At 47.3% G+C, this 14,673-nt stretch overlaps 1 protein-coding gene across 3 annotated transcripts in view; it reads right to left on the bottom strand.

Moving 5' to 3' along the window:
• Positions 1-14,673, bottom strand: part of SLC14A2 (solute carrier family 14 member 2) — a 413,346-nt gene that overhangs the window by 50,481 nt on the left and 348,192 nt on the right. For all 3 annotated transcript variants that reach the window (XR_004421075.1, XM_033087768.1, XM_033087769.1), the window contains exon 3: positions 302-486. Coding sequence is in view for 2 of the 3 variants with exons in the window: in XM_033087768.1 (XP_032943659.1) it covers positions 302-475 (174 nt within the window). In the remaining variant the exon portion in view is untranslated. The remainder of the gene's footprint in view (positions 1-301; positions 487-14,673) is intronic.

The following is a 14,673-nucleotide window of genomic DNA, read 5'->3' as shown; positions in this document are numbered from 1 at the left end:
GGGGAAAGATTCTGGAGACTGATTGGAAGACTGCTGTATGACGAGTATGTGCATTCTCTATTTGTCCTTAAAATCATGTTGCACACTCAGCCATATTTTCTTTCTTAGGCCAAGTAGGACCAATCATGGGTGTGACCATGTATTGACGAGGGGCAGAATCTTCCTGGACAGTGGCCCTTCCAGGCATTATATAAGACATGCTTTGCATAGTTGAGAAAACTGCATCTTTCACCCCCTCGCCTTCCGCCACCCCCACCAACACAACACACACATCATCCTGGGATGGATGGACATTCCTCACCTTTTCTTCAGGCATTTCCAGGAGGGGCAGGGCTGGGTGTGTGTCCTGGGGGCTGGAGGGCCAGCTAGGGCTGGTAAACTCTGACTCGTAGAGTTTGTATCTGTTGGCAAGAGGCTCTGCCAGGAGAGGGCTGCTGTGAGTATCAGACATCTCCTTCAGGGGGTGGCTGCTCATTGCTCATGCAACTGGTGAAAGGAAAGGGAAAGAAGAGCTGAGTCAGGATCGGACCCAGAGGGACTTAGCTGAGGTGGGATAGAGGCCTCAGGAGTCACAAGGTCTGTCCTGACACACACGGGACTTACTGTCCCAGTAGCTTGTGCTGCCAGAAAGGCCTGGGGCCACTCCTCCACCCGTGTGACCTTTATCTTTCCAAATCCCCCCATTCTTCCAAGTACAGAAGACAGTCCATTTCCACTGGGAAGATTTTCCTGACCATCCAGTTAGCATAGATGTCGCTCTTTTCTTTCTGATCACTGCAATCATTTTTTCTACCTTCCATATTGTTCCTTTTCCTATCTTATTGTGGTAGTTAGCTGTACGTATATTTTCCCCTTGATACATACATGGAGATCTGGGTTTTCCAACTGAGTGGAGATCTATGAGACACTTGTTTTCTTAACTGCTACGGGGCCTATATTACTTACAGTTGACCTCCAGTCTCCCGTCTCTCTCTTCTGCCCTTCGGGCTCTTTCCAGCTCCTTCTCCTTTTTCCTTCCCCAGGAATAGTAAGAAGCCCTAGTATAATCTATTGGAATCCACATGCACAAGTCTGGACATCCTTCCCGCTCTGTGTGGGACTCATTTTCCCTCAAGCACTAGGGCCAGGTTTTATGCCATGATTTGTTTTTGGAGCAACTTCTGCCCAAGTCCTCAGTTTCCTGGTTTATTCTGGCTGTCCCATGGTAGTGCTATACTTTTCTCCTTCCCATTCAGTCATCTATCTTAGCCATTCTTCTTTAGCCTTCTCCGGATGAGTTATATCTTCATTTACTTTCTTGTTTTGTGGAGAGGTGGTTTTAGACCTGTACACAACCTCCTCTCAATATGATCTAGAGGGTTCCCCATCGCTCCATGCTGCCTCCCCAAGTTGCAGGACAGTATATCTTAGGACAGTGATTGCAGAGCGTTAGCATGGGTGCTAGCACTACTTATACGCACAATTACAGACATTGCTAAAGGATTGCAGAGTTCTTTTCCAAAGGGGATGATGTCCCTCTTTCTATACCTGCATCGGTACCATTTCCCTGGGCTATTTCCTCTTCTGCGCCCAATGAGAGGAATTCTTGTTCCTCGCTGTTGCTTCCAGACCACCGTGTACCTTGCCTGGGGAGAAACCCTTCTTCTTTGAGGTGTATCCCACCTTTCTAACTGCTTGCTGCTGTGCTGCTGACTTCTGGCCACTCTGTCATTCAGTGAGATTTTAGGGGCTCCTAATAGTTATCTTCACCTCCACTCCAATAATTTTCAGCGACTTCCATGTCCAGGCGTTGACGACCTCATTGACATTAACTCATTGCTCTTCTCTGACGTGGCAGATCCTTGTTTTCCTCATCTCCAGTGACTCGACCTCCCTCTTCTTTTTAGCCACAAATTTCTCTACTCACCACATGGACTCGATATCATACAAACTGCAAACTGAGAAGTCTCAAGAGTCTGATTCTCTCCTCGGGTCACCACCTCCTGGACTTCCAGCTCACCTGCTCAAGCCCTGTCATCTGGATTCCTCCAACCCCTTACCTTCCCCAGTTCCCTATCTCTCCTTCCCTCCTTCACCAACTTAAACTTCATGTCATTTTCCTTCTTTCAACCCGCTCACTCCTCACTCTCTCCCTCATTATTGTGTATTGTAATCCCAGCCAGGTTAACCCAACTCTCCATCTTGTCCATGCTTTCATCAAGCAACTGAACATTGCTGGAGAAATATTGCATAACTGGGTAGGCTCCTTTCACTTTAATCTTAGGCTTGCCATCCTCAAATAAACTCTTGGCATTTTTCTGGTTTCCACCACTACTGCCCTTCTTGTAAGACCTCCATGTTGGTAAATCAAAGCACGCTTCCGTCCCCATGTCACTAGACTGCTCATTGGAGTTTCTTGGAGTGAGCATCCCGCTAGACACACTGTCTTCCCTTTAGCTTTTATACTCAAGCCTCTCTCTGGCTGCTCCTTCACACTCTTCTTGGCTGGCTCCTCCTGTAATATGCACTTTCTGCAGAGCTTTGTTCTGGGCCATTTTCTTTTCATTGATGCTCCTACCCAGGGGAACTCAGCTCTTGCCATGATTTGTGCTTCCATCTGTATGCCTGTGACTCCAAAATCTAATATTTCCATCCCAGTTTGAGCACTGGACTCAGACTTAACTCTCTGCTTTACCCTTGCATGTGGATGTTCCAGGAGTAGCTTTAAATGAATATACTGAAGCAACTCATAACTCCTTTCCCAGGTCCTGTCTTCTTCTCTCCAAGGTGCATGTCCTAGGACTAGTCCTCTCCCCTTTCCAAGCTGCTCCTTCAGAAATCTCAGGAGTCAAACTTAATATTCCCTTCTCCTCCATTCTCCAAATCCAGTAATTCTATCTCGAAAATACACCTCTACGTCCAATGTTACCATTTAACTGCCCTCACCTCTTACCACTTCTCTGGTAACTCCCAATTAGACACCTCATTTCTTCTCAGATTTCTTCTCTAAGCCGTGTTTACAGGGAGACCAGAGTCGTCATACTAACACTCAAATCCATTTATGTCAGTTCCTTGCTTAAATCTCTTCAATGGCTACAGATGAAAGAATATGCCTTTCACATGGTGTGCTAGGGTCTGCATCAGCGAGCTCTCGTTACGCTTTAGTCCATGCTGTGCCTCTCTGGGCTCTCGTCTCGGGGCTCCACACTGGCCTCTTTTTAGTGCCTAGAAGGTGCTGAGTACTTTTGCATCTCAGGGCCTCTGCAAATGCTGGTTCATCTGCCCGGAAGGCCTCTCCCTCGCTCTTTACCTGGGTAACTCCTACTCTTCCTTCAGGCTTTGTCTCAGAGAAACCTTCCCAGACCCCCCACCCCCAGCCCCCACTGTGCTCTTGTCACATGCTCTCAGGGGACCCAGTATTTTCCTTATAGCAGTTTTTTTGCACGATTCAATGATTTATTTATTTGTATATTTATTTGAATAGTATCTACCCTCCACCCTCACCCTGGAACTTAAGATGCACGAGGACAGTGACTTTCTATGCTCTGTTTACTGCTGAATTCTCAGCTCCTCGCATATCGTAGGTGTTCGATAAATAAAGAGTTAAATGAGGGAAGGAAGGAGGGAAGAAAGGAACGAAAGAGGGAAGGTAGATGGAAGGAACGGCAGAAAGCTGCAGGTAACTGCTAGAGTGGGAACACTTCGCTGGAGAGCTTTACGAATCACGCGGGTCTCATGAGCCTGGAATGGTTTAAGAACGGTGTGGGGCTGCCCACGAGCCCTACATTTTGGAGGCAGAACTCTACCATGTCTAGCACCTCTCCGGATTCCCAGAAGGAGCTCATTTAAACCACAGCTGATTTTTAGCATGGGTCTGCAAACATCACAATGAGGCTGCCATTGTTCTGGAAGGGGCCTTTTCCTCTATTCTGACCCTGCAGGTGGAGTTTCCGTGAGTTTCAGATTGCTCTAGAGGGGGCATGTAGAAAAGGTTTGAGAGAGCAAAAGCCAAGGAGCCTGAAAACCTGTCCCTCTCCATGCGCTCTCTCCCTCTGGTGGCCAAGCGGTGAAACAGCACGCTGGATCTTTGCAGAAGATCCCTTCCAAGACACTGAGATGAAAAGCGAGGAGCAATTAGATACCTAGACACATGATCTGCATGACACCATACGTCTGGATGAACTAAAGTGTTCTGGAAATACCTTGTGTTAAATTCAGTGGCTGCGAAATTCATTAAAAGTCCAGTTGAAAAATGATAACGTTTTACCAAATGTATTTCACTGAATCTAAGATGTTATCCACTGTAAGATGTATCATTATTTTGTGTATCACCAAGAAAGAAGAAAATGCTGCCAATCAAAATTGTAGGATGCATCCTGATTTCAGAAATGTGAAAAGATAAAAACAACGTATATTATCTAATCAAGGAAAAATGGTGTTTTTTTTTTTGTTTTTTTTTTGTGATAGGTGGCAGTTGAGGATGGGTTATATAGGAAATATTTTCTAACCATGAAATTTCAAACATTTTTAGATTTCTTTTGCTGAAACGTGTATGTAAACATTATGAGCCCTTTCAGAACAGGGCCTGTTACCTCGTTGATTTCTGTATTTGCACAGCCCAGCAGAAAGACTGACTTATCACAAGCCTTTAATATATGTTTAACTTATTACAGAAAGGATGAATCATTACGCAAAGAACGTACCCGCCAAAGTCCCTTCCAAAAAGGCACTTCCTTTTCCACCTTTGATTCCCTCCTGTATGCAGACAATATTCCCAACTACAGATGGAGAATCAAGGTGCAGGAAAGCAAAACAAGCATTGTTTCTCACACTTTCCACACTTTCTGAAGCAAGCTCTCCACCTTGTGATGGACAAGAAAGCAGAGACCCAGAAAACTTGGCGGCTTGCTGCAGAGCCGAGATTAAACCCACTTCCCTCCCTGCTCTCCTTCTGTGACTCCAGCTGCCTTGTGGGGTATAGCTGGGGGGATGCAGGGGAGGGACGTCTGCCTTGAGCTGGGTCCAGGCTCTCAGCCCAGTGTTCTATTTCATAAGCCGGCATAGCCTCGGCACGAACAACGTGATTGCATCTCCTCTGGGGAACACAGCGTTCCTTTGCCATGGGAATGTTTATCCTGTTCAAACGGGGGAATTTTGGCTTTGGGGGGAGGGCTGAGACGTGCGGCGAAAATGGCCTTGTAAAGAGAAGGTCGCTCTGGAAAGAGCACAGGCTGTGGAAGCTCAGATGCCCAGCCTCACCCTTTTCTCTGCCAGTAGGGACTGCGTGGGCTTCCGTTCCCCCCTTTTGTAGGGCAACGTAGGATTCTTGGGACAGTGAAATTGCTGACTTGGTTCTTGGCACATAGTTGGAGCTCAGTGATTTTTAGCTTCCCCTCTTCTTGTGCTCCCAAATTGAAAGGAAAGATGGCTAGAGCAACCAGATGAAGTACAAGCTGGCTGGTCCCAAACAGAACGCTTTTCCAAAGTTTCCATAAGGCGTCAGCCACTTGTTAAAACTGGACGGTGAAATCCCTGCCCGAGCCACGTCCCGTCTGAAGGCAGCAGGCCTCAGAGTCCCTTCCCAGCTCAGCTCTGAGCCAGCCCATTAAACCCACTTCCAAGAACACATAATTATCTGCTTGGCGTGCTCATGCTCTCCTTGGCTGCCCACACCTCCTCGTCTCTCTCAGAAATGTGGACAGAAAGGGCTGTTTGGATCAGTCCCACATCTCTCCAAAAGGCCAGGTTTTAGAAGTTCCTGCAAGGGGACTCCCAAAACAACTGGCTCCTCCATCCTTCTTGTAAGAATACTGTGTTGAGTACCTACTGTGTGCCCTTGGTCTACCCCAAAAGGAGCAGAACTGAGAGGCCCAGGCCTGCAGAGTGGCAGGGAGAGAGGTGTGAACAGACATTCAGTGCAGAGGGGATATGCAATGGCCACGGGGAAGCAAGGGGCAGCTATAGCAGCACAGAGCAGCCTAACCTCCCAGGTTGGAGAGACAGGACCCCGGCTTTCATGTCAGGAAGAGGGTGGGGTTGGGGGGGAGCACACTCCAGGCCAAGGAAATGCCTGAGAAAATACACGGTTTATGCCAGGAAATCCCAGTTGTGGACCCTGCTGGAGTGTGGAGAGGGGTGTCAGCAGGCAATAAAAAACAAAGCTAGGGCATCTGAAGCCAGACAGTGAAGAGTTCTCAGTTCCTGTAGTTGGACCCCAACTCTTCTTCCGATGTTTAGAAAACACGGCTCTGACGCTATTGTAGTAATTTTTAAATGTTTCTCTGGCTCTTTTCTAAAAGACTATCTGTTCCTGAAACAATGTGCCCATGCCAACGTGGGGAGACTGCCCTGTGTGGCACGTTCCTGCTGTCACGGGTGGAAAGGAGCTGTGATTAGAGGGGTTTCTGGAGTTGTTGCTGTGAATTAGTGCAGAGTCAAAGCTCTCTCTTTCCCGATAGCTTATTGGGTTGAAGTATACCAGCAAACGTGTCAGCTGGAGGGGAATCTAAAAGGGTCTCATTGATGTCATCTTCCAATCAGCTGAGTTATTGAGGCCACAGCAGCTCGGCAGAAGGAAAAGTGACCAGCAGGTTCTCCAAAATATTTGTTGAATTCATTAATTTTGCCCAGGGCTTTGCAACTGATGCAATGATAGAAAAGGAGAGTTTTCCAAAAATTTCTGCAACCTCAGGACCAAAAGGGACGTTCTTTGTCCTCTTTCAAACAGGGACAGAATCCATCTTTTATGCTTCTGACTGTTGACTGGAGTCCCATGACTCTATGGGGCAGGCTGTTCTCATTGTGAACAGCTCTGATTACAAGAAAGCCTTGGATCTGTGGAGCTGACATCAAGTCCCTGGGACTTGTACCCATGGCTGTTTCCAGTTCTGCCCATATCAGCACAGGACCTATGGACGCCCTTCTCCACCTGAGAGCAGTTCAGAGATTGATCTTCACTAAGCCTTCCTTTCTCTTGGGCAGACTTGGCGATTTCCCTTCACTTTGGCTCACCAGACAAAGCCCCCAGACTCTATGCCATCCTGCTACTGGATCATGGTGACAGCAGGATCAAAGGCAGAGATATCACCCTACAGAACCTTGCTGAGTAGGCGGCTTCCCTGGGCCGGGGCTCTGCTGATCCCTGAGCCGGATGGACAGCTGCTGAAAGGGAGAGATCAGCTGTGCAGGGCTAAGTGAATGCTGGAATGGGGACAGAGTAGGCTCATGGGCTGGTGGATCACACCCCAGAGAGGCCAGGGAGGGGCTGAAGCCAGGAGAGGCCTGGTCACTAGACAGATAGGGCAAGGACACAAAGGAAGGGGGCCTGGCTGGCAGCTGGGCTAAGGTGAGAGGTGCCCTCTCAGGGCTGGGTTGTGTAAGAGGTTGGCTGAGTGCTGTCTCTTGTTAGTGGTGGCTAAGAGCTATTCTTGGCAGCTCCAACATCAGACAATGAGTCTGATGTGGCCTGAGAGGAGCCTGATTCACTGGGGCCAGAGGGTCAGGCCGGGTGGGTCGGGAGTCAGGAGGAAGCACAACCTCCCCTGGGCCATCTGCAGGCTGTCTGTTAGAGACGGCTGGTGGCCAGCACGCCTGTATCTTTCTGGGTTCTCCTCAAAGCCAGCTGGAAACCTAACCAAGCCTGGCAGGGGAGCTCTGCCCTTCAGCTTGGGAGTCTAGTGGGGTGGGGGATAGAGGCCAGACCTCCTGTGATTTGTCCTTAGCTATTAGCTTGTGTTTGGAGGGACATTTGGAGGGGCGCGACACACCCTTCTCTGCTGACCCTTTTAAATTGGGATGAGCCTTTAAGGAGCCATATAGGGAGCCCCTGCCTCCCCACCTCCCGACAACAGCAATTACTAACCAATCAGATCTGCCTGCAGGGCCTCTGTCAGGATCCGTCTATTTTCTCCCTCTGGGTCAGGCCCTCCCCTGTCCAGGCGAGCTCCCAGCTGGTCTCCCCAACTTCAGGTTCCCCAGTTCCTCTCTACCTCACGACTGGTGATGGACAAATTATCTTAAATCACTACTTGGTCATGCCATGGCTCAGAAAGCTTCTGAAGTGTCCATGTCTGAATGGCGTGGGCTGGAACTGGGTACGCTACCCCTGAAGGTGGCCCAGGCCCAGAGCGTGGTGACACCCAGCGTTCTGGAATGCTAATTGTACCTGATAGGGAGAAAATATAGAATACTAGTTGTATATTTAAGTAAACAGGACTTATAAAACAGTGGAATGCAAACCTGTTTATTTTTAAAACAAAAATTTCTGGGAAGACAGTTTGAGTCTGTAGACAGCTGCTTCAGGTGTGTCCGCATACCACCTGGGGGCAATGTGTCCAATCTCCCCATAAGTGGGGGCTGCTTGGGGGCAAAGTTAAACAGCACAGGAGGTAGCCACTGTTCTCGCTCTCCCATGGTTGGGGGACTCCACCTGTGCCTAAAATGATTTCTACGTTCTCTGGAGCATGTGAGCTCGTTCTGGGCAGGCAGCCTCCACCGGCCCCACAGCTACCTCAGGCTCAGTTTGGCTTCCCTGTATGTGGTTCTCTATTATCCACCCTAATGCTGCCCTCATGCCCAGGCCTGTCCTCATGGCGCCTGCCTGACCACCCAGGGCACTCTCACCTGGCCTTCGGCCTGTGGGGTGGTTAGGATCTATTTCACAGTACAGTAGTCACACACACAGGTGCATGCACACGCCATCATCCACACACTCACACACATGCACTCATGCACACATTCACACGTGCACACACACTCACACTCATGCACACACTCATAGACATATGCATTCTCACGCGCACACACACACACACACACACACACACTATGAACTCTGCAAATTGTGCACTACTTTGAACCTTCATGGACCTAATGTTTCATACTTTACAAAGCACTTTCCTTTCTATAATTGCATTTGTTTCCTCGAACAATCCCATGACGGGGGAGGGAGATCGGGGGATGCTCTTCTTCTTGTATCATAGGCCTAGGCACGTGAGGGTCCCTGCCTGAAGTCACCCAGGGAATTGACACAGGAGCTGGGACTAACTCAACCTCCTAATACTCAGACTTGGGCTCTTTCCCCAACAGCTATGGGTCCTGGATTCTTCCCTAGGACTGTCCCTCCTCTCATGCAGAGCCCAGGGGCTGGCAGGTGTGTGATTCTCCCTGGGGCCTGGCTGTACGTAATTTAGGTGTTTGGTCTTTGGATTTAGTGTGTACTAACACAAGTTCTCCTTTCGGGAACTGGACTATGGTAAAAAGCTGGGCTTCTGGTGTGTCACCTGGGCTGGCATGTATCCCCATCCTTCCTTTGGCAGGGATGTAGTTGTTTTGCACTTGACCTCTCCGAGGACTTAGTTTGGCATGGCCTTTAGGCTCTTGAGCTACCTTCTTTTTTGTCAACAAAACCTTGATTATTTTTTTTTCCCTGCACAGAAGTTTATTTTCTAAAAGCGACACTGATTAGAGTGGGGAGGCAGGGTTGTCCCTGGGAGGGTGCGGACACTGGGACCGATCCTAGCAGGCACTGTCCCTGGAGTCTCTTATTGAGGTAAAACTCTACCAAAGGCCTTCTGCAGACAGAGTGGGATGTTTAGAGGGGGTGAGGGTGGTGTTGGAGGGGGGTTATGGTAGGTACTTAATGGGCTGGCGTTAAATCTCAGGTCTTTCTTAAGCATCAGCCCAAGAGCCACCGGGGCTGGGTTCTCCTCCGTACCATCCCGCGTGCCCCACCCTCCGGGCCTCTAGATGGCGCTTCTCGGTGTGCGGTCATGTGCCCAGGAGTCGTCACAGATATTGGCTTTCCCCAAGTCATCTTGTCTTAAAACTGGCCTCCTATCATCCATTTTCTGCACATGATGAACCCGAGCCCCACTTTTGGCCTGACTTGGTGGAAAGCTGACTGGGCCACTAATGTTTCCAGAGCACTTTCCTCTTTCCCTTCAGCCGGATGTGGATGCTCCTGAACCAGAGAGCAGAGATCCTCCAGCCTGACAGCACACAGTCGTCGGTACCTAGGGAGCCTTAAAAAATGCTGATGCCTGGGCTCCTCCTGCAGAGCTTTTGACAGAAGTGGTCTGGGGTACCACCAGGTCACTGCATTGTTAAAAGCCCCCCGTGAGGCTAATGTGTGGCCCAGACTGGGGAGCACTGGCCTCCACCTTTGTCTATCAGTTCCCGCCACACCCAGTCTACTCCCTTGCAATTCAAGGGGCAGATCAGCTACATTTCTAAATACCAGGTGTTGGCCCCACCCCCAGAAGTAGAATCTGCATTTGAACAAGATCCCCGTGGTGGTTCCTCTGCCCATGCAGGTCTGAGAAGCCCAGGAGTAGGGGTCTACCTGGGCAGTGCTGTTGCTGAGAGGTGGGCAGAGCTACAAGAAGGGGGGGGGGCATGGTGGGAGAAGGGCTGGAAATAATCTTCATTCATTTCAGAACTTTTACTTAGTGGTCAAAGCATTCAGTAAACAAGCAAGACCAGATTAGATTTAGGAAACAGCAAAACCAAAGTGAAACAAAAGCTAGATTTATGACTTTAATTAAATACCGTTTACATCGTCTACCGCCAGATGAAAGGAGGTGGCAAACACCCCAGTCTTTTCCAGCACGTCTCCGTCTGTCAAATCTAAATCACTGCTTCCCACACACCCTGCTCAAGGTCGTAGCAATGGCGTGCTCCCGAGGAAGCTAGTTGTAGGGTATGCACAATTTCAAAACTAAAAAGCACCACCTATGGAAATGGAAGCTCATTCAGCTGTTGAAATCTAAATCAAATGCTCACCTTTGCCTTCCTTGTAAACTCATACAAGGCCATAAAGAGGAGCTAGAGGGGTGGGCAATCTCCCAGCCCCAGGAGGACAGACCACATGGACCCCTGTTGGAGCCAGTCAAAGTTAAGAAGCTTTGGTTGTGGCGCTTTGGTCAGGCAGACTTGCTATGAACTTCAGTGGGAAATGCTGGGGGTGGGGTGGGGGAAAGGCAGGAATGCAGAGCACTAGCAAAAACCACCAGGAATCTAACGAGAAATTTGGGCACTATCAGAGGAGAGAACAGAGAAAGCCCTGGCCGGAGTAGACAGGGACATTTTGTGAAGGCAGTGAGGAGAGAAATAGAGTTGGGATTTGCAGAAAGGAAAGAAAAAGTGGAAGGGTTGGGGAATTACATAGACGGACGCAAGGAAGACGGAGGAAGAATCAGGAGAAAAGTAGTAAATGAGAAGAGGAGAGAAAACGAAGACTCAGCACAGTAGGAGAAGTTGAAGTGCTGGTGGTAAGATGTGCTGACAGGGAAGCAAAACCAGGTGAAGGGGCGATGGAGCCGGGGAGACAGATGGCTTCTGAGTCATTGTCCCTGCTCGGAAGGGGGCAACAGATTCCTGGCGAGGCTTCCCCCTCCTGCTCCCCTCTTCCGGGAAACCTGGGACGGACGAAGCAACCATTTTCCCTGAGAAGAGCTGGGACGACGCTTCTTCATTGCCCTGTGTGTGGCTCCTGCACATCTGCTGGACTTAGCGACAGTCGGCCCCTGGACCAGCCATCTGAGAAGGGAACCAGGGTGTGGGGACAGGAATTTAACAGTTCCAGCTCTATCCTGCCCTGTCTCCTCCCTCACACCTAACCAGATTTGCAAAATGAGCTTTCTTTAGATTCCCCCAGTACCACTTGGGGTTCATCTCTTGAGTATTAAGAAATATACGGATTTCGGAAATGGCAAAAGGCGTTTGCCAAGATGGCTGTCCTCTGACCCCTGAGGCTTGACTGAGGTAATGGGAGAGATAAGCAGGCTCTGTATATATGTATATGGATGTATACACAGCCAAGACTCGGAAGAGATGGAATGTCTCTGGATATCCCTAGAAAATAAATTAAGCTTGTTGTGAAATCTCTGAAGATGTTTTCTCGAGAACATCTGAAATGAGGGTGAGTGTTGATGAGCAACCCCCACGGGGATGGTCACAGAGAATGGAACACAAACATTCTGGACTTGGGAATCCAGCCAAATCCCAGCTCTGCCATTTACCACAGTGCCACGCTGGGCACAGATTCCTCCCCACCTGTGAAGCAGGATGGTGATCACTACCTCATAAGGCCACATGCAGAAGGCCTAGTGTCCTGGCCTGCACGCAGTGGATGTCAACAAGTGTCTACTTGTGTCTCTGTCCTGTCTTTTCTGGGGTTGTTCACAAACTCTAAAGGCTCCAACTACCAGGGATTTAATGAGAGTGGATTTTTATGATGTAAATATTTAAAAGTATTAATCTTCCTAAAACACCAATAGCTCCATCTCCATAACAAATCCTGTATTGTATAGTGTTCATTCATTCAAAAGTGTTTGTTGAGCACCTACTATGTGCCAGTCACTGGAGATTCAACAGTGAGCAAGAAAAAGCTCTTTTTGTCCTAATGGAAACCGGAAGGCAAACTGTAAGTGGCCAGGGATGGAACTGCCCTGGTTCCCATTGTGGGGAAGGAGTGAATGGAATGGAGGTGGAAATGAGGGGAGACTCTTTTGGTTGTCCCAAGGTCTGAGGGGCACCACTAGTATTTATTGGATGAAGGCCAGGGAGACTAAATATCCTGCAATATGTAGGACAAGTCTATGTGACAAGGGATTGTCTCACTCAGAGTACTCAGTGAAAAACCCTCATAGACCAAGGATGAAAAAAGTCATGAAAACCAAAAACTTGCCTCTCGGTAGAAAGATTTTTACTATCATCACTTTCCTAAGATCAAATTTTAAGAGATCTTTGAGTTGGTGATTAAAGGGTCCTATGTCCTGTTTCTGCTTTTCAGATTAAGTACATCCCTCTTCTCCTGGGGCCTTTCCTGTCACATATCAAATGTGTTGCTTTTTTTTTTTTTCTGGTAATGTTCCTAATTCATGCACAAGACTGATGCATACAACTATGAACCAAAAAGTGGGATTTGATCAAAATTCCTGGAGGGAAGCCTGATCAGTGATTTGATCAGTGATTTGTTTCTGCAAGAGGTCCAGCTCTGGTTAGGTGTGTAGACCGCGGTCCCAGATTTGGGAGAAGACAAATAGCTCATTTGGGGACCTGAACCCATTTTCTTTGCTGCATTAAGCTACACTCTGACCACTATGATAAGAAGCATGTAAAATACACCTCTACAAACTGAGGACCCATCTATAACATGTTCAAGGACTTCTGAGGCTCTAAGATTTAAGCATTGGGAGGATATGCTGAAAAAAAGAAATGACAATATAGCCCACCAAATAGTAATATTCTTTATATTTTAAGTCCCTCATTATCATGTTCATAAAAGTGTATATATTCATTGTGAAAACTTTAACTACTGAAAAGTATAGGAGAAGAACTTAGTACTGTTTCCAAATGCAGAAATGGCCATCATAAACATTGGAGAACTATCCTTTCTGCTCATACATATCCACAAGCAGCAGGAGAAATGGACAGACAAAAAGAATTTTCTAAAAACAGGATCATGCCTTATGAGCAATCATTTTTAAATTAAAAGTACTGTATTTAATTTTACATGACTTTAACAAAAGAAAAATGAATTAAAGTGAGACTAAAGAAACCGCCAAACTTCAGATAAATGTTTATTCATCATGGGAAATATTTTTAGTTTCTATAATCCTTTAAGGCTAAGAAAACCAAAAAGTTATTTGGAAAAAAATGAAGAACTTAGTACTTTTTAAAAATTCCATGTTTCATATTTAGGTAGTATTGATTGCCTCCTCCCTAAGAAAAATAGGAAATTGATTTTCTTGTATTTTTATCAATTTTATTATTACTTTATTTTTGGTTTGTTAAAGTTTGTATCATTTCATTCTATTTAATTATAATTCACAGTTGCCATGTTTTTCTATATCTATTGAGAGAAGAAAGAATATTTATACGTAGAATATATATTTATATACTCGTATGATATATATTCTACATATAAAGGAATTCAGTAATCATCACTACTTTAAATCATAGCGTATACATTCCTAAGTTCTTTATTGCACTTCATTTTGTGGGTAACATTTTATCACACACACATACATGTAATTCATATACATATATACTTAAAAGCAAGGGCCCAAGATCCCCTGAATTGCTCCATGTTTGGGAATGCTTACATATTGCTCAAATGATGAACTTATTCATTCTTCACATATTTCCTGAGTGTCTAACGAACGCACCCCAGAGCTAAATGTTGACAAAGACTAAAGCATCTCGAAGGATACCTCACACATTTGCACTGAGACATTCAAAATCTCTTCCAAATCACTATGACAGTCGCTGGAAGAGCTACTATATTAGGTGTGGCAGCCAGCCTCCAAAATGGCTCTCTGTGATCCTTGCCTCCTGGTCCTCACAGAGCTGACCTGTGAAACCAGGAGGGCATTGGAGAAATGATGTCCTGCAACTTCTGAGGCTAGGTTATCAAAGATACTGCCACTTCAACCTTGAACTATTGGGTCACTGGCTCTGGGGGAAACTGCTGCCATGTCATGATGACACTGAAGCAGGCTTAGAAGTTCCTCCTGGAGAGGAACTGAGACCTCTTGCCAACAACCAGCCTGAACGTGTCGGCTGTATGAGTGAGCCATGTTGAGACCGGATCCTGCAGCCCCAGTCAGACCTTCAGATGACAGCGGCCCCGGCTGACATCTTGATTGCTATCTCATTAGAGACCCTAAGCCAGAATGACCCAGTTATGCT

Source organism: Rhinolophus ferrumequinum, chromosome 19 (genome assembly GCF_004115265.2).
Source record: "Rhinolophus ferrumequinum isolate MPI-CBG mRhiFer1 chromosome 19, mRhiFer1_v1.p, whole genome shotgun sequence".
Classification (NCBI taxonomy): Eukaryota; Metazoa; Chordata; class Mammalia; order Chiroptera; family Rhinolophidae; genus Rhinolophus; species Rhinolophus ferrumequinum.
This window is presented reverse-complemented; position numbering and strand designations above follow the sequence as displayed.